Source organism: Lissotriton helveticus, chromosome 7, assembly GCF_964261635.1.
Source record: "Lissotriton helveticus chromosome 7, aLisHel1.1, whole genome shotgun sequence".
Lineage (NCBI taxonomy): Eukaryota > Metazoa > Chordata > Amphibia > Caudata > Salamandridae > Lissotriton > Lissotriton helveticus.
The window spans coordinates 1,635,147,036-1,635,174,286 of NC_136068.1; the positions used below are offsets into that span (position 1 = coordinate 1,635,147,036).

The window sequence follows — 27,251 nt, forward strand, 5'->3', positions numbered from 1 at the left end:
TACACAAATTTGTCAGGAAGCTTGATCTTGGTCCGCTGCTTATGCTTTTTGTGGTTTGGTGTACATCCTTTCAATAGTTTTTAAGATATTAAGTTTAAAAAATATTTGTATAGCTAGACGTTTGGGACCGCAAGAGGCTTGAGAGATTGTCACAGGAGCACAAATATTTTTTCCCTTGGGCCATCTCGCTCCCGTGGAAGCCAGACTCCTGTAGGTGCGAGTGCTCTGATTGACTGCCAGAAAAATTGAAAAATGTCGCAGCCATTACAGGACTTGGGGACATAGGGGCAGATGTATCTTCATTGTATTTTGCGAGTCTGTAATAGCGAATTGTACCGATTCGCTATAAAGCTCTCGCAAAATGCAATGAATGTAGGTTTCACAATAATAATTGCGATTCCTACATATTCCTTAATTGCGAATCGCAAATTGCAATTAGCAATTAGGGAATACCTTCCCATTCATTCCTACGGGCCTTGAGGGCCATAGGAATGAATAAAAAGACATTGACAATTTGCAAGTACCAAATAGGTACCCGCAAATTGCGAATGCATATTCAAGGGTGCCAAAAGGACACCCTGTTCCACCCCTGCATGTGTGCACATGTGGCGCATATACATGCCAAAAGGACACCCTGTATCACCCCTGAAATATGTGTGTGTGCACATGAGGCGCAGATACATGCCCTATGGGCATGTATTTGTGCAACATGGTACTTAGAAAAATGTAAAAAAGTGCAATTTTCTAGGAAATCACAAATTACCACCAACTTGAAGTTGGTGGTAATTTGCGATTCCTTGAGGCCAGATCGCAAATTTTGGGTCCTTCCAAAATTGCATTTAAGGAATCACAATTTGCGATTCCTTAAATGCATTCGCAAAATAGGGATTCGCAAATTTTGCTAATCCTTATTTTGCAAAGGCCTTTTGGGATGATACATCTCAAAAGGTTTTTTCCCGTTTGCAAATGGGCCTATTCTGCAAATCGGCCCGTTTGCGAACTTTAAACCCCTTGATACATCTGGCCCATAGTCCCTTGTCTGAATGTTAAATAGAAAGTGATTTAAGGGGGCAGGGTTAGGATTTCCTGCCCCCACCCCAGGCCACATGAAGGGGACCCAGAGGATCCAGGACTGGGTCCAAAATACCAACGTTATAGGCCCCAGGGAAACACCCTCTGATTCGAATGCCATAAGGGAAGGGGCTCACCCGGGTCCTTCTCCCTGAGCCTATCTAGACCTTGTGGAGCCCCCCAGGGGCCGCATGGTTCCCCTCCTCGAGCCATTTAAGACCCCGGGGACGCCATCCCGGGAGCGGCTTTCTACAGTTAAATGTGATGGGGTTAACATGACTCCCCCTCCCCAAGCGATTTTTAGGCCCAGGGAGTCCACCCCAGGGCTCAAACTTACAAAAAAGGAGAGGTGGGCTCCATAGCCCCATCCCCTAGCCTTTGAAAGGCCCTGGGGAGTAAATCCTCCAGGGCTGCTACTATTGAAAAAAGGGAGAGAGGGGCCCCTCCCTGACCCATTAAACCTCTGGGGACCCCATCCCCCAGGGCTCACTCACCTACTGTGTCCCGGGGAGCTCATCACTGGGACTCAGCAGCGGTTTCCCTGCCCACACCGGCACGGTGCTGTTTCCCTACCCACACTGATGCTGGCAGGGAAACAGATCATAATACTGCTTCTCCACGGAGGGAGCAGTATCAATAGCTGTTTCTTCTGGGTGTGAGCAAAGCCGGCTCCAGCATATGTGTATGGTGGTTCCCTGTTTGGGCACCAGGTCACCCATCTTTAATTAATGCACGCCCTGGGGAGGGAGTCCCCAGGGCCAAGAACGACTCAGAGAGGGAGGCCACACAGCCCCCCTCCCATTTAATAAAAAGCCGGCACTGGGGGATGGGGTCAAAGGGCCTAATAAGGCTCGGAGAGGGGGGCACATAGGCCCGTCCAGTTTACTTAAAAAACAGCCCTTGAGGATGGGGGTTCCTTGAACATAATAAGGCTCGGAATGGGGGTCATGCGGCCCCCTCCTCTTTAATAAAAAAAGGCCTTGGTGATGGGGTTCACAGGGCCCAAGGCTCGGGGGCCATGTAGCCCCCTCCCTTTTAACAAAAAAAATGGCCCTGGGGTATTGGGTTCCCAGGGCCTAATGAGGCTCGGGAGGATGGTGGGAAGCCATGTGCCTCCCCCCTCCTTAAAAATACGTAAGGCCCTGGGGGGTGGGGTCCTATTGGAGCAGGGCAACAACTGATTTGCACATAGCTGGTTCCAAACTGAGGTGGCATTTTGTGCAAATTAACAATGGATTGGGTTGCGGCCGAGTGATTGCTTAATTTGATTGATTTAAACAACTTTATTCAGCTGATAATACAATCATGAAAGTATGCAAACATAAAAATAGGTAAAAAGCCTAACAATAATAAAATACATCCACATTTGATAGACATTAAAAAGTTATATCACACGATAAAATCCAAATAAAACGCTGTAAACACAGTTTAAATAAAGTGCATAGTGCCCCGTAATCATACAGCAGTGAGTAGGAATCTACTTGCAACAGTGCAAGTTTCCTCATCCAAAAGCCGCTGGAGAAAAAGATAAGCTGGAACACAATGTCTTAAATTCCGTGATCTCAGAAATGGGTCCAGAAAAGATTTGGCATACAATTCATAAAAATGATGTAAGAAGAAAATAAAATGGACCATTGATTCGTTAGCAACATTGTGACATGGGTATACCCGCGTCTAAATTCGACTGGTACCTATAGGAAAACAAATTTATTTATTTATTTAGTATTTTGTAGAGCGCGCAGCTACCTCCGACGGAGGTGTCCCGGCGCTGAAGACATTATCTCAGGAGGGTCGGGGGAGAGTGAGGAGTGAGGTGAATTTAGATCTGAGAAAAGAACCAGGTCTTTAGTTTTCTTCGGAACAGGGGTTCTGATGTCAGGAATCTTAACTCTGTGGGCAGCTGATTCCAGAGTTTGGAAGTGACAACTGCAAGGGCCCTTCCTCCCGTGCGAGCAAGACGAAAACGGGGGCATATCATAAGGCGGAGGTGGTTGGATCTGAGGTTACGTTGTGCCTGTGAAAACTTCATTCTGCGCCGTAGATATGTAGGGCCTCGGTCATTGAGGGCTCTGAAAACCAGAGTTAAGGCTTTGAATTGGATCCGCAGTTTTATTGGGAGCCAGTGGAGTTTGATTAGGTGGGGTGAAATGGAGTGACGATAAGGAATGTTATAAATCAGCCTGGCTGCTGCGTTCTGGACTCTCTGTAGTTGGTTAATGAGGTAGGATGGAGCACCTACATACAGGCTATTAGCGTAGTCTAGGTGGGAAGTAATCAGGGCATGGACTACTGTTTTTCGAGAGTCTAGTGGTAAGTAGGGGATGATTTTTTTTAACATTCGTAGCTTCCCGAAGCAGGCAGAGGTAACTTTGCTGATTTGGGTTTTACAGGAGAGAGAGGTGTCGAATTGAAAGCCTAGGTTTCGGGCGGCTAGGACTGGTACTGGGGAAGGGTTGAGTTCGGTCGGCCACCAGATATTAGGAGGTAAGGGTGATTTCTGATTAAAAAATAAGACTTCAGTCTTATCAGTATTGAGCCTAAAGTTGTTCTCAGACATCCATGAGGCGATCTTCAGCATGCAATGGCAAAAGTTGTCGAAAGATTTTTCAGTGTGGTTTTTGAAGGAGAACACCAGTTGGGTGTCGTCGGCGTAGAAGGTAACTTTGATGCCACAGGATTCGACAACTTTTGCCAGTGGCTTGAGGTACACATTGAAGAGGAGCGGGCTAAGGGAGGAGCCCTGTGGAACTCCCCAAATCAGCGTTTTTTTGGCAGAGAGAAAGGATCCCAGCATCACTTGTTGGGTTCTGTTTGTGAAAAATGATTTTACCCATAAGAGGGGAGGCCCGCCGATACCTATCTCTTGCAGGCGAGTCAGTAGTTTGTCATGCGAGATGGTATTGAATGCAGCGGATAGGTCGGGGAGGACCAGCATGGCCTCCTCTCCCCTATCCGTGCATTCACGGATTGACTCGGATACTTCAAGTAGCGCTGACTCGGTACTATAGTCCGGTCTGAAGCCTGATTGGGTATCGTGAAACAAGGAGTTTGATTCAAGGTAGCTCGATAGTTGTATTTGAACAGCTTTCTCGAGTACTTTGGCGGGTTTGGGCAGAAGTGAGATCGGTCGGTAGTTGCTTAGACAATGAGGTCTATGCCTGCTTTTTTTTTAATTGGGATTAGCAATGCGTGTTTCCAGGCAGAGGGGACAACACTAGTAGTTAAGGAGGAGTTCCAGATTTCGAGTAGGGGGTTAATGATTAAGGGGACAATTTCATTCAAGATTAGGGCTGGGGCAGGATCCAAAGGAGAGCCTGATCTGCATTCCAAAAATAATTTCATGGCATGTTCCTTAGTAAGTGATTGAAATGCTGTAAAAGCATATTTGTAGTTCGTGTCAAGGTCTTCAGTACTGTTGGGGCCATTCTGACGGATAGTTGCTGCGATGTTAACTATTTTCTCTTCAAAAAAGTTTGATAGATTTTCACTCAGTGCTTGGGACATGGGTGCTGGAGCAGTTAGTGCGTTTGGCTGAGTGAAGTCTTTCACTATATTGAAAAGAGTCTTGGTCGAGTTCTTTGCTTTGGCAATGGTGTCAGAAAAGTAAGTGCTCATGGAGTGGTGTTTGAGTTTGCGAAACTCTTTAAGGCTTTGTCTGTAGAGTGCCTTGGCTACCGGGTCATAGTTCTGTCTCCAAAGTCGTTCCAACTTTTTGCACTTGCTTCTGTGTGCCCTGAGTTCTTGTGTGAACCATGGTGCAGAAGGTTTTTGTCTGCGGGAAGTAAGGGTGTGTAATGGGGCAATTTTCTCTATTGCAGATGTGAGGTCATTGTTTAGTGTACGCACCGCTGCGTCCAGATCGTCCGGCAGCGGGTTAAGACTATTGAGGTATTTTTGCTCTAGGGCAGTTAAAGAGAGCTTGTGCCATTTTCTGCCTTGTGTTCTAATGGCGGACTCCTGTTTGATAAATTGGGCTAGGGGAACCTCAAAAGGTATTAAGTAATGGTCAGACCATGTCAGAGGTAAAGGGGGAAGGATTTTAAGTTTCTCGTGGTTTGAGAAAATAAGGTCAAGGGTGTGCCCGGCGGTATGAGTGGGGCCTTTTACCCTTTGTGATAGATTTAGGTTTTGCATAGATTCCAGTAGTTGAGCGGCGCCGGTTGCAGTTGCTCACATCCACATGATGGTTGAAGTCTCCCAGTACCATGAAGTGAGGGTGTTTAAGGGAGAGATCTGCCGTGACTGCCAGTAGCTCTAGGATGGCAGGTTGAGGAGTGTTAGGGGGGATGTAGGCCAAGATCCCAGAGGAGATGGCAGTAGTGGAGTCTGTGACTGCGAAGTATAGAGCTTCTATAGGTTTGATGTTTGCAATTTTCCTGGAGGTAATTTTTAGGTGATTCTTTAGGATCACAGCGATTTATCCACCTGGTTTGGAGCCTTCGCGGTTAAGACCGGTAAAGCTGTAACCAGTAGGAATGGCTAGGGCGATGTCAGGGTTGGAGGAGTCTTTGATCCAGGTCGCAGTTAAAAATAATGTGTCCCAGGATGTAGAGGACAGTAAAAGCCAGATGTCATTGGCGTGGCCGGGTAGAGAGCGGCAGTTCACTAATCCCATGGAGTAAGTTTTGGTGGGAGGGGGTTTAATGTCAGCGGATTTGCGTGGACGAGTCCAGGCGGGGCATAGAGAGAAAGAGCAGTTAGGGCATTTGTGAAAGAAAGGGCTGGGTAGGGGAAAGTTGCAAGCCGTAGGAGACGAGCAGGATGTCTTACATAGGTCTAGGAGCTGTGTTCTGGTCCATGTTAGTAACTGGGCAGGTGGAGAACTAACAGCATGGCTGGCCCTCGGCACGGAGCTGGCGCGGACGGGCGCAGACGGGCTTGCCTTAGGCGCGCCTTCGGCGCGCAAACGTCGCTCCCGCTGCGCTCGCCCGCTGTGCGTTCGAGAGATACACATAATTTATAGTGAGAAAAGTTAAGGGGGAGGGGTGTGGCCCCGGATGTGGGCGTGGCCTTCGGGTGAGGAGGGAAATGGCGGCAATATTTGTTTAGAATGAGTGTCCTCGGCAGCGCTAAATCCGCTGCGAGGCTGTGGCCAGGAGGCTGGTGAAGGAGAACGGTGAGGTTTTTAAAATCAACACACACCCATTCACTCGTGATTTTCCTTTCGTTCGTTTTAAAATAAACAGAGTATTTCAATCGTAACTCACAATGTTTAAGGTTAGGTGCTAGTAGCTAGTGGCTCCCGGCTTCCGCCTCAGGAGAAATGAGCTTCTGATAATGCGCAGGGCTTTCGCGTCTTATGTAGGCTGGTGGGCGTGGCCCCGGACGTGGGCGTGGCCTTCGGGTGAGGCGGGAAATGGCGGCAATATTTGTTTAGAATGAGTGTCCTCGGCAGCGCTAAATCCGCTGCGAGGCTGTGGCCAGGAGGCTGGTGAAGGAGAACGGAGGTTTTTAAAATCAACACACACCCATTCACTCGTGATTTTCCTTTCGTTCGTTTTAAAATAAACAGAGTATTTCAATCTCACAATGTTTAAGGTTAGGTGCTAGTAGCTAGTGGCTCCCGGCTTCCGCCTCAGGAGAAATGAGCAAAGGTACTTTACCGTTTGCGCCCTAAACCGGAACAAAAAATAACATTCCCAATTCCTTCTTGGTTTCCACGAGTAACTGTCTGAATGAAACCCACATTTAGCAGCAAGTAGTTTACAATAGTTGTTTTATACCCTGACCCTCTTATCATGCAATTGAGCTAGCACCAATGAGGACACCTGTTTTTTATCAATAGCAATGCATGAAGCTGTGTCATAAAATGTGTGGGAAAGGCCAAACCCATCAAATGAATCTTTCATAAATGACAAGCAAGAAATTAAGAGGCCCTTGTCACATGCCAAACTGAAGGAAATTATGGCCCTTGTTGAAGATGCTTCATCAGTGCGCCAAATAGAAAGCCACAATAATCGGGGTCTAGTTCGAATAAAATCACTCAGATAGGTCAGACCCAGGTCACTATGACAAATATAATGTGAAGAGGATGCAAGGAGAGCCAAAAATCTCCTGTACAAATATTTTCTTCCCTCGGTATTGCCCTACAATCAGCAAATCCCAAACAGCTACCCCAAAGGAGGCTGTTGGGGGACATTCATTGTGCAGCATACATTTGTAGCACCGGAACCAGCGACTACCCACTAAAGGGCTGCAGAAGACTAACAAGTGAACCTGTTGATCTAGACAATTTTGCCCTGCTATGCAAAATGTGCAGCACCCAGGATCGTGTCGCACTAAAAGTACCACATAAGTAAGAGAAGGTTTTTGTCCTTAATATGGTGTTTGAACCCACTGTGATTTTAAGAGTTTAGTATCTCTTGGGGCCACACGTCATTAGAAAAGACTTTAAAAAGTTAGTTGATAGATCGAGCTTAGACAAAAAGTTCACAAAAGTATGAACTAACATTCACAGGGCCTTTGGTGTGCCGGCCACTAAAACAATGTTATCCACATACAAAAATGCTGGGAGCAGGGTACCATTTATCTTTCGAATATCCAGGATGTTGGCTGCCAAATAAGTGCCTTAATCGTTAATATATAAAATAAATATTAATGGGGCAAGTATGCACCCTTGGCACACTCCACTCTTGATCTGGATAATATCTGACACTTCACCTCTTTGTCTGTACCATATACCCTTGCTGTGCTGTTACAATGAAGCAAGGCCAGTATATGAATTAGGGTCCATCAAATCCCACAACGTGAAGGAGTTGTCAAAGCCTGTTACGATTAACGCAATCAAAGTCCATGGAGAAGTCCATGAAACCTAAATATAAAAGGGACTGTTTGGCCACTGTATATTTTTTTTAACTCGTTTTAATTGCGTTTTCCATGTTACAGGATTTTTGCACAGTATTATACATATTATTCACATGCATTTTTGTGTAATGTTTAGCCACTGTATACTTGCCAATCAGTAGGTTCAAATTTAGACACTGCTCCACAGTGCCAGTGCCAGGCCAAAAGCCATATTGGCAAGGGTCCAGAATGTTATTTTCGAGCGCCCAATATTGAATCCTGTTATAAAGAACTTGACCAAGAATCTTTGCTGGTATGTTGATCAAAGAGATTGGGCGATAACTGGGGCTTTGAGAGACCATCTTTTTTAAAGATGGGGACTATAGTTGAGGTCGCTTAGGATCTTGGTATGGTAAAACGAGTCAAGCCATTTAAAAGCATTGGTTAACAGGGGATCCCATATATTCAAATTACATTTGATTAAATCGATGGAGACTACCGTAACTTCAGGAAGAGAGAAGTTTAAAATTTTAAAAGTCAGGAGTCTGGCTGAATAAGGGTAGAAAGTTCAGGTCAGTATCTGAATAAATCTTAACAGAGTGTTCAACACACACATCTCTCTCTATGGGACAAAACATAGTGGTAGATGTCTGGTCTAAGGAGCGCAGACTAGACGTGGCTTTCCAAAACAATTTACCGTCCTTTATGTGAGCTTTGTTAGTTAGATCCTCCCACTTTTGTGTGATAGCTTAATTTCTCCTGTGTGCCAATACTACTTTATACTACTGCATAAAAGCCACCTCAGCGTGGACTCCAGGGTTCTTAACCAAGGCTCTACGCAATAAGCCATTTGCTAGGGAGGACACATGATCAAACCACTATGGTCATTGTGCCGCAGGTCTGTGGGGCTTACTGAGGGACTTTTTAATCTTGTCACAAAGACCTAGAAAGGCGATAACTACCTCTCCCTGATCTCCAGGCTCTGCTAAGCACCACAACGTTTGACTGATATTCTCTTCAACTACCTTCTTCAGAAATCACACAGATTCAGACTTTTTTTTATCCCTTTATCCTTAGATAGTCGGATCACAATAAAGCCAGTTGCTAACTTGGGAATCTTTCTAACTAAGATGTCAAATGTTATTACAATGGGATTATGGTCACCAAAGTGAGAAGGTACAATGGTGTAATATAACAAGCAATTTATCAGATTACGGGAGACAAATCCATAATTTATAACTGTATACCAATTTCTCACACTAAACGTGGGCACCCCTAAGTTATCTCTGCCAGCTAACTCCATTGCATTATACAAATCAGATGTCCCCACCAGCATCATCTTTTTAGTATGGTATTTACTTTTGGTTGGGAGTTCTGGAGTTAAAATCCCCTGCAAGACAAACATACAGTTGATAGCCTGCGTTTACTTCCATAATGGAAGAAATATAATCAAACACTACAGGGAATTTATTGTTGAAAAGATTATGAAATTCATTATATCAAAAATAAACCAGATATAGCTCCAGGGTCCCCTGGTCTACCACTACTTGGAAATTATTTTCCTTTAATTGTAAAAGCTCTGCTCAACCCTCAAGCAGCAAATTAATCCAAATAGATAGAGATAGAGGAAACTGCAGGGTTAGTAAAAACACACAAAACCTTAATAAGCAATAGGATCAATGTCCCACGTTTCCTGAAATAGCAAAATGTCATAATTTCCTATGAACGCTTGCCACTCTAAGAGTAAAATACTAAAACGCACACCGACAATGCTCCAAATCAAGACTGATAAAGGACGGAGCTGGCTTGAAACAGACACAATTTTAGCAATATCATTTAAATTAGATAGTTTAGGGGTGGGCCTACACATACCTGGACTATCGAGTCAGATGAAAACAAGACATCCACAGTCCAAGACCTTGCAGCCGAAACATCAGACTGAACTGAGCACACCCTGTCAGTTGACCTCATTACCGTTAGCGAGTGGGTATTAAAATTGCCGGGTATGTCTTGATGGACAGTTCCAATCAATCTTATCCATTGGACCATTAAAAGGTAAATCCCCACCAACATCTTAAAATTTCTATTAGCCCCAAGCCAATGAGCCACCTTATTCCAGACTTGCTCCGACAATTCTGTTTGGCCATTCTTCAATGGGGGCACTCCCGCCTTAACCAAGACATATTGAGAAACCTCAGGGGGAAGATTTACGATAGTGGTGCTAGGTTTTATTTCCTGCATAGACAGCTTTTGGTTATTTTGGGATACTGTAGCAGGATGACAAGGCATTGAAGTAGAACCTTCTCCCCCCTCAACCCAGGTGACAGTGCCAGCCTTGGCTCCTCTAGGTTCATTACACATGGCTGGTGTTAAGTTCGACATGACTTGTGGAGGTGCTGTTTTCTCAGTGGAAATGCCAGGTGCCTTATCCTTACTCTGAGCTTTGACAACAACGGTCGCAATCGAAGAACCAAATGCAGATCGTGCCGGAAAAAGAAGGAGTGGCAGGTGGTTTTAACAGTGTTGCCAAGTGCTTTCAATGCTTATTAAACAATCTTTTATTGGGTTCCAGTGCTACCTATTTTGGGTAAAATGACTGAAAGAATGGTATATAATGAGCTCTCAAACTTTTTTGAAACCTCTCAGACCTTCCACCCTTGACAGTCAGGTTTTTACCCCAAACATTCTACAGAATCTGCACAATTTGTCTGCTGCCTTTGATACCATCTCTCACAACATACTTTTGGCCAGACTAAAATCTTGTGGCATTTCTGACACTGTACTGGCCTGGATGAAGTCCTTCCTGACCAACCGGAGGCAAGCGGTCTCTCTTGGCCCCTTCCTGTCTTCAGAACGCACCATTACTGCAGGAGTACCACAGGGCTCCTCACTCAGTCCACTTTTTTTCAATATATACCTGGCGCCACTTATCTCCCTTATTTCAACATATGGGATTGAGATAACATCTGATGCTGACAATACGCAGCTGATTCTGTCCCTTGATAAAAATTCTACGGATGCAGAAGAAAATGTTAAACTCTGCCTTACAGAGGTCATCAAATGGATGAAAAACAACCACCTCCAATTTAATACAGACAAGACAGAAATCCTGCTGATAGGAAAAGACAATCCTTTCAACCTAAGGCCTTGTTACCTGAGGATATACCAGCCCCCCCTTCCACTGTGGAAGTGGCTAAAACTCTGGGAGTGTTGTTCGACTCCTCCCTCTCTTTAAAAACCCATGCACTTAGGCTGGCTGGGACCTACTTTAGTTTAGTTAAAACCTTGAAAACATGTTTTGATCTTATTCCTCTTTCAGCCAGGAAAACAGTTGCGGTGGCGCTGATACTTTCACGCCTGGACTATTGTAACAGCCTTATGGCAGTGCAGGGATTCTGCTCACACAGAACTATGCACAGAGACCTAGGACATCAGTGAATTGTGATGTACCAAAAAACTCACCTCAGTACCTAGGAAACCCCGAACCGACTAGCATCAGTGTCACATTAGCTCTTCGTCCTATAGCAAAGGTACCAATGATTAGACAACCCAGAACATGCGACTTAGGTTACTCTCAGGAATGGTGGGAATCAAGAACACTCTTTCGTTATATACTCATACTAGTCCACAACATGGGTAAAGAAAGAGACACGATAAAGTTTAAAATATTTATTTTAACGACGTGCTCTAAGATGCAGTATTTTTGCGAGCATAAGCAGACATATGATTAAAAATAATACGATCAGCATTGTTACAATTCCATAAAACACAAAAGGAGAAATCATATTATAATGATGGTGTGAACAGGTTATATAGCACCTAGTATGCCACCCTCCCTAGCTTGGAACTATGGGGCATATTATCAAGACAGGCGATAAAATTCCGATTGAAGCCCATGTTAAATGTGAAGGACGTCTAACATGGACTTCAATTGGAATTCCATAGAGCATATTATCAAGCCCATTATCGCCGTTTTAGCGGCAGTTTTCTGCCGCTAAAACGGTGATCATTTTATTGCCTGTCTTGATAATATGCCCCCATGTTTTATAAAATATAGAAGGTCTCTTACCCCCAGATTCATCATTGTCCTCTTTTGCGAGTCCTTAATAGCGATTATTAAGGAATCGCTATTAAAGACTCGCAAAACGGGATGCATGTAGAAATTGCAATTCATTTTGCGATTTCTACTACTTACTTATTTGCTATTAGCTAATTGCTAATCGCAAATGAGGTATGGCCCATAGGAATGAATGTGGAGAAGTGTGGCTCAATGGTTATAGCGGCAGACCCTGATGCAGAGGTCTAGCCCGGGACCAGGGTTCAATTCCCCGCCTCGGCGGGTCTTGGGCTCAAAAATTCCACAGACCTGATAATTCTCGCCTCGGTGCCTATTCCAATCATGGAGTCCCACTCTGCAACTCTGGGCAATAGCTTGCTTAATCTCCACAACGTCCCCCACAACGCTAAGGATGCCTGGCCTCCACCTTGGGGGTGCCCATGAGTGGACACCTCACAGGGAAAGCCAGGATGGGTTCCACAGTGGTATTCGTACAAGCGCCTTGAGACCCTTGCGGGTGAGTAGTGCGCTATACAAGTATCAATTTAAATTTTTTACATTTACATTAGCGAATCGCAAATAAGGACGCGATTTCAAGGGTGCCAGGGTGTCCAAAGGACACCCTGTAGCACCCCTGAAATGCAAATGTACACAGGTGTTGCGCACACACATGTCCAAAGGACATGTGTGTGTGTGTAACATACAACTTAGGAAAATGCACTAAAGTGCATTTTTCTAAGTTTCCGCTATTTACCACGAAGTTACACTTCGCGGTAAATAGCGGCCCCATATTGCGAATTCGCAATTTTAAAAAGGTTCATGAATAGCATTTAAGGAATCTCTAATTGAGATTCCTTAAATGCGATTCTTCTCAATTTAGCGAGTTCTGTAATTGCGATTTTTGCATTTGGGATGATGAATCCCAAATGCAAAAATAGCGCTCGCAAAGGGCCGGATTCTCAGAATCTGGCCCTTTGCGAGCCGATTTTACTTTGATGAATCTGGGTGCAAGTCTTGAATAGGGGACCCCATACCTCCAAGATCAGCAGAAGTGAATCACATCAGGATCTGCAATAGCTCTCTGTCTCTCAGGAATCAGGCTTCCTTCAGAGTGTCTAAATCATGCATGCAGTGTGATATTAAAGATGCCAGGATTTCAGTTAGCTGCAGCTGCGTGCATGTTATGTCTAGTGCATGAGTCGATCAGCCCGACCAACGCCAAACATTGTTTTGATAACCTTGGAGGCTTCAGTCCTCACTGTGCAGACTAAGGTTGAGCTGTAAGTCTAGGGACGTTGAAAACAAGCCATTCTCATGTGAAGCAATTCACGCAGCCTAACTTACCAGAACAGTTACATATAGTGTTGTGTGCAAAAGCAGCAAAAAGTTAAAATGGTGTTTAAACTTGTAATAAGCCTATGCTAACATAGCAATGTGTGCAAGTAAGGCCCAGCCCTCACTACAGGAGGGGCCAATTAATCAACCCTGAAGTGGCTACAGGTAGTGGAGCACGCAGCAGCCAGATTGGTCTTGAAACTTCCTTGCAGGGCATCGGCCTTCACAGCCCTTAAATCTCTTCGCTGGATTCCGCTACACAAGAGAGTTTTATTGAAACTTCTTGTTACCACCTTTAGAGCTATTCGCCTGCTGGGCCCAGTATATCTTTTAACAAGAGTCACACCATAAAGTACAATGAGGTTACTTAGATCTTCGTCAGCAAACCTCCTCAAACCGCCTGGTTTCAAACTCAAAACACGAAGAGGGAAATCTGCAACCGTGTTAGGTGCAAAGGCCTTGAATCTAATGCCAAATAGATTGAGATCGATAGAACCTGAAATGCAGTTTAGGAAGGCCCTAAAGACCTGGATCTTTGGATCTTTGAAGCATCAGATGAATTCTTGCAAGCCCTCATCTAGGTCTCCATTCACTACTGCTAAGTTTATTTTTATCCGTATAGCGCCATGAGGCTCCTTCCGGAGTGACAGTTTGCGCTTTATAAATACCACATTTAATTTTATTTCTCCAAGGTTTCAACAAGTAAATGAAACAATCTGTCATAAACCTCGTCAATCAGCAAAGATGACTTCGTCCCTTTTCCAGTTGCACTTTCCCTATGTGAGATTTTGAGTGGGCTACACGATTGAACGTTTTCTTCCTTTTTACTACTGGTTCAGGGGTCATGGTAGGACTGCTGAAATCCACTGTGGCAGAAAGACTTTCGATCTCATCAGGGCTAGAGGTAGCTGGTTGGGTCTTAGCTACACCAGGCTTGGACAATGTTTTCCCTCTTACCCCCCGGGTCATCCTGCGCTCAACCTCAGGAGTATAAGCAGGGTGTATTGTTTCACCCAACCCAGCCCCCTGGCCAATCCCCTGAGCAAGAGAAAGCCTACTCTCTGTAAGGGCTATATCAGTGCTTACCCCCTCTTGTCTCTGTCTAGCATGGCATCAATACTTGTGGGTTTGTGAGGCAACATATCAGTACACATAACTTTCCTCTTCCCCATCGTACTAGGTTATTTGGAAAAATTAATAATGTTCACCTGGATTAGCCGAGTTAGCCAGATGGTGTTTGTCTCGTAATGTTCCGTGATGATTACATCAGAGGTGGTTGCCCAGCCTCGGTCGGATGTGGATGGGCGCAGACAGGCCTGTTCTTGGCCTGGTATTCTCCCATTGATTTTATAGCACTCCTGTGCTCCTGCACCCGGAAGTGACCTGAGCAACTTGGAAGGCTGGGGAACGTGGTCTCACCCAAGCTAGCAGGCAACAGATTCTGTGCCAGAAGTACAAGGCACCCGCACTGCAGGATGCCTCCATTCATTTTATAGCTCTCCTGCACCCTGCACCCGGAGATCTTCGTCTGTTCATTTTCTATCACTCCTGTGCTCCTGCACCAGGAGGTTTCCTGAGGAACTTGGCAGGCTGGGGGACGTAGTCCCTCTACAGCTAGTTGACAGCAAGTCTTCAGCTGAAGTACGAGACACCCAAGTGTTTACCAGTAGCTGAGATTAAATTCAATCATTCCATACATCTCTGTATTGTATACTTATTGTGTCTCCCTGAGTAGGACGGGTATGCCCAGACGTGGGTCCTGTGCACTGGAACCAGGCTGTACTTGGCTGATGAGCCTATAATTAGGGCAAAACCGGTCCTGAGTTGCTTTTGTCCCAGTTCAGGGAGGACCTGTCTTTGCAGTTCGGGCTGGACTGTTCCCGTTAGAGCCGGGTCAAGATAGATTTGCATATAGGTGGTTCCAAACTGAGATGGCATGGTGAGTAAAATAACGATGGATTGGGATGTGGCCCGAGTGGTGTAGATTAATTCAAGCATTCCATCTAACACTGCTTTTAATACTTATTGTCTCGCGCTAAGTGGGACGGGTATGCCAAGATGTGGGTACAATGCACACTGTGCTACTGGAATTAAGCTGTACCTAGCTAATGAGCCCAAAACTAGGGTGAAACAGATTCTGGGTTACTTGTGTTCTGGCTGAAGGAGGACCTGGCTTTGAAGTCCAGGCTGGACGGTTCCTATTGGAGAAGGGTCAAGACTGATTTGCATATAGCTAGTTCCAAACTGAGGTAGCATGGTGAGCAAATTAACAATAGATTGGGTTGTGGCCCTTGTGATTACTAGTGGCTGAGATTCATTTAAGAATTCCATCCATTGCTGTTTTATATACTTACTTTTGGAAAGTTGCCGTTTTCTTGTCCTAACCATTTGGTGCCTGCAGCTGAAGCCGGCATCCTGGGTTCCATGGTTAGATGTAACTGGCCGTTGGGCTTAGTGTATTGCTCCCAGACAGTGAGACAAAGGGCATAGGTGTTGGCTGGATGGGCCATCTCTGACTCGATGAGGGGGAGGAGTTGTCACCTACTACACTTGCACATCGCAAAGGCCATGTATGGTGAACCCAGTCAAGCTGGGTTTAGAGCAGGGACGCAGGGCATTTCAAGCACCACTGAGGGGGGAAACCTCCAGAACCTTCTTCTACTTCACACTGGGCATCAGGTTTAAATAATGGACCCTCAGACCCAACTCTTCAGAACATCTCAGGACCTGTGGAAGACTCAGAAGGGCTGCTAAGCTGCTCTGCAAGAAGGACTGCTACTCAGCTGTCCTGCTGCCTGAGTGAAGGACTGGACCTGCAACTTGAACCCAGGACCACTAGAATGACTACCATGGCTAATTGGATAGCCTTCTGATCAGAACCTCAGGGACAGGCTGCTGCAAATCCTACCCACCTAGTGGTGCCTACCCAGTCCGGGCCCTTCGGAAGTGGACCTAAAGGTACTCTCCCAGCCAAGCTGTGGACCTGTGAAGCAGAACAGATGCAGCGTGATGCATCTCACAGACAAAACACCGCAGTGCCACGCATCTCAGAAGCTAGACCTCGCTTAGCAGTTTGCAGACTCCTCAGAACTGCAGCTGCATCATGCATTCTCAGTGAAGGCTCTACAAAGAAAGCCCCTTGTCGACGGCCTCCTTGACGGTGATGCAGGACTTCGCATCACAACCCCAAAGCTCCTCCAAACAGCTGGTGCATGATGCAACTTTGAATTAGGACTTCCACCGCAAGCCCCTTATCGAACTGCATCCTCAATGAGGATACAGGACTCAACATCACAAGCCACAGCCCTGCAGCATCTTAGAATGGCTGATGCACAGCACATCTTCAATGCAGAATCTCACAGAGCTCTGCAAACCAGGATTTAAGGTACTATGGTTCAACTGGCCTGACTTGGTCCTGTAGCCAGCCCTCACTTCAATGCAGTCAGCCTGAACTTTTGACTTTGTCACGGTCACACACAACTAGATAACCACAGTGGGGAACATCCTTTAAAACGCGGATTTTACACCGCAGTTCCCTTATGACGCAACTTTTACAACACAAGTTGTAACAACGAATTGCGCTGGGGGGCGCTCCAGGATAGTAAATAGTTTAATTTACTATTCAACTCCTTCCCTACTATCCACGGGGACTGGAGTTGGAATAGTAAATTAAACTATTCACTATCCAGCCCCCAACAACGCAAGTCGTGGTAACGACTTGCGTTGTAAAACATGCGTCGTAAAGTACTGCGATGTAAAACATCGTGTTGTAACGACGTACATCCAACCACAGTTGGCGTTTTGTGCTTTTAAGTGCTGTTTTTACTTAAAATTCTAAACTGCATATCTTATGTTCTACAGATTAGATTTTTGTCATTTTGGTCTCAAATAAATCATTACAGTTTACTCCATTTGTTTAAGTTGGTGTGAAATATTTCTTGTTTTATGTTTTCAGTGTTAGAAGTGCTGCACAAATACTTTACACCTTGCCTCTAAGTTAAGCCTGACTGCAGGTGCCAAGCTACCAGGGGGTTAAACACAGGTTAATTTGGGGTTTGCTTGTGTTGGGCCGCATACACTTGCCACTAGGTTCATTGACCAATCTAGTCTGTAGGGCCTCTGACTTAGGTCCTTTGACAACCTACAGTTTAGGGGCATTTACACTTATTACTGGAGCCATTAGTGCAGGTGCTTTGTTGGGTCACTGATGCACTTTTACCCTGCACTGTTCTTGGCCATTGATGCTTATTACTAGGCCACTGATGCGTAAATTGTGTGAGACCTCTGACACTCCATACTAGGCCCATTGATTCAAGTTCTGTCTGAGGCCACTGGCTCATGGTACCACACACATGTAATAAGCGAAGCCACCAAAACCTATTATTAGGTAGTGTGAAAGTATTCTGTAAGACAAGGAGGTTTGTTTACTGTCCAAAAGATGTCTTGCTCTGGGAGAAAAGCCTAAATCGGTTTTATTAGGGCAGAACTTGACTCGTGGACCTTTCCCAAACATACCTCTAATAGTGATTGTTTATGTGCAGGAAGGTTTTCCTTCCTGTACATAAACATTCATTAAAAGTGACGTTTTGCAAGTTTTATGTGGGCTAATGCAGCACACATAGAGCTTGAAAAACACCATTTCAGATTGTTTATGTGCAAGAAGGGACACCTTCCTGCACATAAACATTAATCCCAGTGACGCAGGCATCCTTGAACCATGGTGCCAGGTTGCCTGCATCGGTGCATGGCAGAAATGTGTGCATAGATATGACGCATCGATGTGCTTTGAAAGTGTTGCAGCTTGGCACAGCCAAAGGGCTTGCTGTGCTGTGCTGCCGCACTTTCTTGTAAATGAGGCCCTGAATATACCAGGGCTGAAATCAGGCTGTCCCACTCAAAGGCTCATGCTGCATTTGGAACTGGGCATGCACAAGATTTTAGAAAAATCAATACATATTTGCAGGTTAGGGTAATATTAACATGGGTCAGTTACAGTGCCACAAAATTGCAGCATACTTTGATTCCTGCAGCATCGTACATGCCACTAAAGAAAAATCTTGCACTCCGTCCTACACTTTGAGAATTGCAAGCAATTTTGTGGCATTGAGTAGTCTCTGTATACAGTTGAGTTAAACCTAAAGATTCCCTCCAGAGCAATATTTGTCAGAGCCATGTCTTATAGTTGCAGAGAGAGTTGATATTAACAACACATGTCTATGTTAAGCACTAAAGAGTTTGGAATCATCTGAAATATATGAGTTGATGCAGAATTGAGAAATGTTGTCATGTATGAGTTCATTGTATATCAGCTACAAATGTCTTGGGCCTTATTCATTCCAAACATCTCACCACTTTTTATTCCTATAGGTCCGGGATGTATCAAACCGTGTTGTTCGATATCTGGATAACAGAGTGGTATTGGACCAGGAGAGGTCTCAAATGTTCATGGTATGGGGCCAGTGGATTGACCATGATCTCGATTTTTCTCCTGAGAGCCCTGTGGCAAGCCCCGACAAAACTAGAGATGAGTGTAAGGCAACCTGTGCTAAAGAAGCAAACTGCTTTCCTATCATGGTGAGTTGGGGCCCAGTGGAACATAATTTTAAGAAGGTTTGAATGAGCAGATTGAGGTGATTGTCAATGTCCAATGTGGCTTCTGGGTGAGGGAAATACCCAACGTTATTGTAAGATTTCCTACCAAGATTTGAAATTTCAATATTGCTTGCACCATACATTGAATGATGATGGTTTGAATAATGTTGTGATTAGTACAGCCATCTCAACGAGTGACAGTATATTGCAGTGAACAGATGCAGCTTTCAAGGTACCACTCAGAGGTTGCTCCAAATGCATTACGTTTTACAAATACAATAATAAATTAAATAAATAAAATTCAGTCTTTTACATTTCAGTTCACTGTAGAAGAAGAGAGAAAAATATATTTCAATAGAGACCAAAGTCATCACAATGTGTTTCAGGATAGCCTTTCCTCAGTTGATGGTGACACTTCCGCATGGGACTACAGCTGGTGGCCTGCAGAACTCAGACCTACACCTACAACGACTTGACCATGCGTGCAACCTCAGCATCATCCTTAACACCCAACTGACCATTAAATAACAAGTCAATGCAGTCACCTCCTCCTGCTTTCATACACTTTGCATGCTCCGCAGTATCTTCAGATGGATCCCACCCAACACCCAAAAGACCGTCACTCAAGCCTTCTTAACCAGCTGCCTCGACTACAGCAATGCCCTCTATGCGGGCATCTCCACCCAGCTCCTCAGAAGACTCCAGGCCATACAGAACAGTGCAGCCAGACACGTCCTGGACTTCTCCAAATTAACCTACATCACCCTCAACCTAAGAGACTGTTACAAATGTGAATAAAGGCCGTGGCAGTAGTAGAAATCTTAATTGAAAATTTAACAACAACCCTGAGATGCCTCCTCCTCTCTCGTCCGCCCCCGATCTCCAACCGTCCTGGAATGCGACCAAAGCTTTACACTCCAGCCCGGATAACACAGACACAGATGAGCATGAGGGATGACAGGACACAACACATCTCCCCCATTTACAATAAAACAATAGCAAAATATTGCATACTAAATTCATTATATCAATAACTGTAAAAGAAACAAAAAATAAAAAAGCATAAATAGTTGCATAAAATATCCACAACATCATAACCAAAATAAGGATACACTGTCCAAGAATACAGTAAATTAACCACAAATAGAATCAACAGTAAACTATAAGGAATGTAGAAAAAAAAACATTAATCAATTATTAACATGACAGCATAAAATTACGTCATGACAAAATCCTTAAACTTCCTACGTATTTTAGTTGCACGCTTCTCACGAACACAACCACCTTCCCCACCCACAATATCGGATTTGGCAGCCTGATGGCATTCATCTTCTCTGTCAGGAACATGCTGACGTGAAACTTTTACAACTCTGGCAACATTGCACCATTGTCCACTTTTGATCCATACTGCATGCCCATTAAAATTTACTTCATCACCTGGCAAGGCGCAGTTTACTTTACCCCGCCCTTCTTTACCTTAACACTCAGTAATTTGATGCGGATCCAATCTCCTTTCTGGAAATTAATGACTTTTGGTTTTTTGAACTCATCATACTTCATTTCAGTTTTTCAATTGAATTTGCTCAATTTTACGATGCATTTTTACCACATGTTGCTTGACATTGAAACCTGCCCCCTTTTTTGACACATTACCTAACCAGGCTGGTTTTAAATAGTCTTGAGTAACCCTTCTCCTAAGAGCAGAAAAGGTGTCATTCCAGTATACAATGGGGAGAATTGCGATAAGACCATAACATGGCACTGATAGCATCCACCACATCCACCCCCTCAATGATTGCTCCTCTGACAAATGAATTTACCAATCTGTTAGCCCACTCTACTTGACCATTACTTTGTTGCTGATAAAGACTTTGTGCTTGATACCAGCATCTTTCAAAAATGTCACCATGTCTTCCGAAACAAATTGCACCCCATTGTCTGAAATCACCTCTGATGAAAACCCTCTCTGGAAAACATATCTTTAAGAAAGGTGATTACAGTTTTAGTTTTAGCATTTTTCACAAATTTGACTTCAATCCATTTAGATAACACTGGTTATAAGGCAATCTACTAAATGGACCAAGGAAATCCAGACTTACTCTACCCCATAGTTTCTCTGGGCTGCCAACTTCCACCATGGGAGATATTACACTCTTGAGACCTTTGTAATTTCTCAAACATGTTGAACATTTCTTGACCAAACTCCACATGTCCCTATCCATACTTGGCCACAAAAAGTTTTACAGAACCTTTTTTTGGTAAGCGCCATGCCTAAAGGCCCTTCATGATTTAGTTGCATCAATCTCTCTCTTACATTACTTGGTGGTTCTAATGTGTTCTCCCTGAACATCAGACCCGCTTCAAGTGATAATTTAGCCTGTAACTTGCTGTAAGGTTGTAAAGTCAAAGGTAAGATTTTTCTCTGGGCCACCCTTTTGTCATGTATTCCATCATCTTTGTCGGAATGCTATCTTGGCTCAATTCTTCCCTCCAGACTTCTTCACTAATACATTAGTATTATCCCAATCAATATTTGCTGCCAAGCAATGTTCATCCTGTATGTCCTCGGATTATATTTACAGATCCTTTTCAGGGGACAGGAGATGTGACAGACAATCAGCTTTCATATTCCTGACCCCAGGAATGTATGGTACCTCAAAATGACATTCCAAAAGCTTCATGCTCAATGTAACTAAACTGGCAGTAGCTCCTGTGGAATAAATATTATAGGTACTGATGATCAGAATTAAAGACTTGTGATCAGTTTGTAACAGAAATGTTGTTCCCCACACATAAACCTTGAATCTTTCCACTGCTCACACACAAGCCAGCATTTTCATTTCAATTACTGAATAAAGACATTCTTGTGGTTTGAGTGTGTGTGAGGCAAAAGCAAGGATATTCTCATTGGTGCTTTTCACTTGTGATAGCACATCCCCCAAACCTACCCCACTGGGGTCAACTTTGATACACAATGGTTTCCCAGGCATATAAGGAGAATATGAAGCATTGGTTAATTTATTCTTGATTGTAAGAAAAGTCTGCTCTTGAGCATCCCCTGAAATGTTGAATACTTTTTTAGTAATCTGAGCAAAGGCTCTGCTTTAGTGGCAAAAGTATGAATAAACTTAGCCTAAAATTCACACATGCCAAGGAAAGCTTGGAGTTGCTCTATAGCCACTGAAGTGGTGACTTCCTCAATAGCTTTGAGCAACCTAGGTCGTGTTGCAATGACCTCTCCAGATACCATGTGACCCAGGTATTCAACATTATCCACTCCAAACTCACATTTGTGCCTCCTTAATCTCGAACCCCTGGTTCTGAGTGCACATACAACAGCATTTAATCTACATATGTGCTCAGTGTCATTTTCACCATAGACTAGAATGTCATCCTGGAAAACCAAGACTCCTTTCAAATCCTTCAAAACTTCTCCATTTACTAATTGAAAAACAGCCGCCACTGACGCTAGGCCAAACAGCATCCTGCAGATTTGGAATATCCCTGATGATGTTACAAATGCTATGAGGTGCCTAGACTAGTCTGCTAGTACCACTTGGTGATGATATGATTTCATGTCCAGCTTAGAAAAGTATTTGACACCATCTAACGGGTAATCATCACCTCAATACGGGGCAAAGAATGTCCATTAGGCATGGGCGGATTTTGCGGATCCACGATCCGTGGATTTGCGGATTTACGGATCGTGGATCCGCAAAATCGCCGTGAGTGTGTGGGCGGGGCTTCCATGCGAGTGCACATGCCTCTTGTGTGTGTAAAAGGTCTGAGGCCGATCAGAGCAGTAGATGAAGAGACAGACCCTCCTGGTCACAGGAACAGCAAAGGGATTGCGCTCGTGAAAGTCAAGGATGCAAAGGCCTCTATCCAGCATCACAGCTGATTTTCGACTAGATTTGGGAAAAGAAAGCACACCAGCCTGGCCTGTTGTAACTATTTTACGATGGCGCCAGCAAGCTGCCAGCGCCATCCTAAAATAGTTACTAAATTAGCTTCAACAGGAAGCTCTAATAGATAAAATCGAGCACCTGCTTTATTTTATCTATTAGAGCTTCCTGTTGAAGCTAACTTAGTAACTATTTTAGGATGGCGCTGGCAGCTTGCCGGCGCCATCGTAAAATAGTTACAACAGGCCAGGCTTCAACTTTTGCCCCCGGATCCGCCGCTCGCGGATTTGCGAATTCTCGGTAAATTCGCCGGAGTTCGCGGATCGCGAATTTACAGAAAATTCGCAAAATCCGCGAGCGGAACGGATTTTGCGCCCACCCTTAATGTCCATCCACCAAGAGGGCCTTATTAATGCTCCTCAAGTCGATGCACATCCTTAACTTGTTATTTTTCTTACAAGATACTACGATTGGAGACAACCATAAGGATAACTCCAAGATTTTCATGCTTTTCTCACTGCTAATCCTCTGGGACCGCTGCATGACTCTGTATCTGATTTTGGCTTGTTTTGTGACTGGATCAACCAAGGTTTAGATTCTCTTATACCTGCCAAATGGTTTCAAGGGCGAACCTCTATCACCAGTCCATGGTATAATGACTCTCTGATTGTTCTAAGGAAAGCTTGTAAAAAAGCGGAACGCGATTGTAGAAAGGATTATGACTCTGAGAAAAAGGCATGCTATCTCGCTATGATTAAACAGTATCATAGAACTATCTGTAAAGTTCGTGCAGCGTACTATGCAAACAAAATTAAGATCAGCCCTAATCCAGCTTAGTGCATTTTTTATATTCTTAAAGACCTTAGGACTAAGAAAGTTACCGTGCCCGTAATTTTGTCTGCACAGCAGTGCGATGACTTAGCCGCCTTTTTTGTGTAGAAAGTCCACGCTATTTATGAGTCTTTTCCACAAATGACCACTCACTCCCCTATTTCGACTCTTGGAACTAGGTCCCGGCCAACTCTGGCAGCTATTCCTTGCATGTCTCAGGAGAAGTTCACTCGGCTGGGAGGTAAAATTTAAACTGGTTCTCCATCTGACCCTCTGAAGCCGGTGCAGTTCAGGGAGTCACTTTCTATTATGCGGGCGCCGCTATGTCATATAGTTAACTCCTCCTTCTCCACTGCAACTGTCCCGGCACTATGGAAACAGGCATGGGTTTCTCTTATTCTTAAAAAAACCACGCTGGACCCAGCTAAGCTTGAAAACGTTAGACCTATATCTCTTCTCCCCTGGGTGGCTAAGATCACAGAGGCACATGTTACTAATGTGCTGACACAGTTTGTGAATTCTAATAACATCTTGGATCCAACACAGAATGGATTTCGCCCGGGCCACAGTACGGAGACTGCTCTCCTGGCCACCACAGAACATCTACAAACCATTCTTGATTCCGGTCAGACGGCGCCACAGATCCTGTTGGATCTTAGTGCCGCCTTTGACACGGTTTTGCATGGTATTCTGCTACAGCAGCTGGAGGAGGCAGGTGACTAATTTGGCTCTGGAATGGTTCAGATCTTTTCTGACCGGAAGGTCTTTCCGAGTTTCCGCCCCCGTTTCTCTCTCAAGTCCATTCCATCAACCAGGGGGTACCGCAGGGCTCGGCATTGAGCCCTTTGCTGTTCAATCTTTACGTTCAGCCTCTGGCAGCGGTCACCATGCAGTGGGACCTTACCATGGTCTCATATGCTGACGATACGCAGCTTGTAGTAACCTTGGCTGACGGCTCTTCTCCGAATGCCTCCAGGTTTAGACATGGGATGGCCGCTGTAGCTGAATGGATAGCTATCAACAGCTTTCAATTAAATGCCAACAAAACTGAGGTTTTGTTGGTTGGGAAGAACACGAGCTTGTGGAGCAAATGTTGGTGGCCGACTGCTCTAGGCAATATCCCCACCACAAAGAAAGTGGTAAAAAATCTGGGAGTATGGGTGGATTCATCCCTTAGTTTTCAGGTCCACACCAGGAAAGTAGCTGGTACGTGTTATGGCCTTCTACGGGATCTTAATCCTCTTCTGAAGTTTTTTGAACCTTCGACACGTCAGCTGATTGTCCAGTCGACTATTTTATCTCGCCTGGACTACGCTAGCTCCCTTCTGTTGGGAGCAAACAAGGCTGAAATACTTCGGTTGCAAGGAGTCCAAAATGCTGCTGCCAGAGCACTGGTGGGACTCCCGCGATTCTGCGGTGCCTCTCGCATCATTCGGAGACTTCATTCACTCCCTATGGAGAAGCGTATTCAATTTAAGACGTTGTGTAACTCCTTTAAGATTTTAAAACTTGCTATGCCTGGCTTGCTGAGTAGTTTGCTTACTCGCTATGTTCCCCCTTGTCAGCTGTGCTCCGCAGGACAGCACCTGCTTAGTGTTCCCAGGGTGAAGCGCTGCCGCGCCGGGGGGGCGTTCTTTTCGCTGCTTGGCTGCTAAGTTATGGAACTCCCTGCCCCTGCAGATTCGCAGTATTGACTGTCTGCTTATCCTAAGGAAAGCCATTAAAACTTTTCTTTTTCCTTTAGTTTAGTTCTGGTAGCTGGTTTCTCATGTTGTTCAGGTGTTGTGTTTGTTCTGCTTCACTGATGATCAAAGTGGCGGGACGCCCCTTTGCTGGGGCAGGTGCGCGCTGTACAAGCCCCGATAACATAACATAACATAACTTTTCCCTGAACTTCTCGTTCAATTCTTTCACCATTGTACCCAAAGGGACTAATAACTGGTATTTCCAACTTGTCAGTAAAATTCTTATTAGTATACGTATTTTTAGAAATAATGGTTATCGTTGAACTTGAATCAGTTAGCCATAGCACATTTTTGTCATTAATGGCATAATTTTCTACTTGATCTCTCAATTTAGGTAAATCATTCTCATGAACTCTTACACATTAAAGCATATTAGCCATACTGTGGGCCAAATCATGTTCCTCATCCACAATCTTCACATTGTTTTTACGTGTCTGAGAGCCACACTCGAGCAAAATGGCCAGGTTTGCCACATTTGAGACACTCGACCGGCAGCAGGACAGTACTTGAGTGAAGCCACATGGAGCTTCGAACCACACCGAAAACACTCACCACCTCCACTAAATGTTTTCTTCTGGTCAGGCAACTAAGTGGCAGTAAGCTTGATAGGTTTCACTAAAAGTACTACCTCTTCAGTGTCCTTATTCAATTCTTTGAGTGACTTTTTTGAGTCTTGCATACTATTAGCAATATCGACAACTTCCTCAAACAAAGGATTCTTGCAGGTGAGTAGACGTTCCTGCATTTCCTTGTGGAGCACCTGGTTACTAGTTGGTCTCTGATAAGCTGGTCAGTGAAGGTTTCAAGTTCACACGTAGCTAATACTCGCAATGAGGCTAGATAAGTTTCAATAGATTCTGCAGCTGACTGTTTTCTAGAAAAGAACTTGTGCCTCTTGAGAATTAAATCTGTCGGGATACAGGAATGTTTCTCAAGTTTTGCTACCGCTAGTTTATACTCATCCATATCTTCTGTTAGTAGATCAGGTAAGTGTGCAAATATTTCCTGTGCTTCCATGCACATAGAATGCTCCAACAGCCACTTTTTCCTTTCAGGTTTAAATTTAAAACCATCAACTGCGCCCAAAAATTCTGGTTAGGTAATGTGTCAAAAAAGGGGGCAGGTTTCAATGTCAAGCAACATTTGGTAAAAATTCATCGTAAAATTGAGCAAATTCAATTGAAAAACTAAAATGAAGTATGATGAGTTCAAAAAACCAAAAGTCATTCATTTCCAGAAAAGGAAAAAAACATCAAAATATAGAAAATGTTTCTTTAATTGGAAAATAGCATAGAGCCTGTATCCTGAAGTCATAGTCAAGACATGTCCAAAGATGCCAGCAATAACAAAAATAAAAAACAACTGTTTGAAATTCCAAAATCCTTGAAAGACTGTGTTCCCTGACTCTGAAACAATACTGGGTCAGGCAAACAATATGGCCTTTGAAGAAAACAACCAGTGAATGAAGCATTAGCAATGAAATCACTGTCAGGCCTATTTGACTTGCCTGACGTTGTTTTGAGACGAAAATGTTCAATGTGTATGCGCAGTATTGCGCACATATACATGGGGTGGTTGCCCAAACAGACAAAGTGTAAGTTGCTGCAGAAATATGGGTGGAGCGTCCTGCTCTCTGCGGAAGACCTCAGAACAGGCACACTCGGCCGCAGCAGCAAACTGTTCCAGAGAGGTGCGGTGCAACAGCAAAATGGCTCTGGCACAACATACACTCACCTCAGCGAACTGGATTCAATCATTCAATCGTCATCAAGGAGAATGAAGGCCATGGCAGATGTAGAAGTCATTATTGAAGATACGAGTAACAGGCAACCACCATCCAAAGAGCGTCCTCCTCTCTCGTTCATCTCCAATCTCCAACCATCCTGGAATGTGGCCAAAGATCCATACTCCAGGTCGAGACATGGAGACAGA

At 44.4% G+C, this 27,251-nt stretch overlaps 1 protein-coding gene across 1 annotated transcript in view; it reads left to right on the top strand.

The window, feature by feature from the left end:
• The window catches only part of LOC144770625 (myeloperoxidase-like), a 209,658-nt gene that overhangs the window by 104,131 nt on the left and 78,276 nt on the right, over nt 1-27,251 (top strand). Inside the window, exon 7 of the mRNA XM_078655311.1 lies at nt 18,614-18,820. Within this exon, the coding sequence (XP_078511437.1) occupies nt 18,614-18,820 (207 nt within the window). The remainder of the gene's footprint in view (nt 1-18,613; nt 18,821-27,251) is intronic.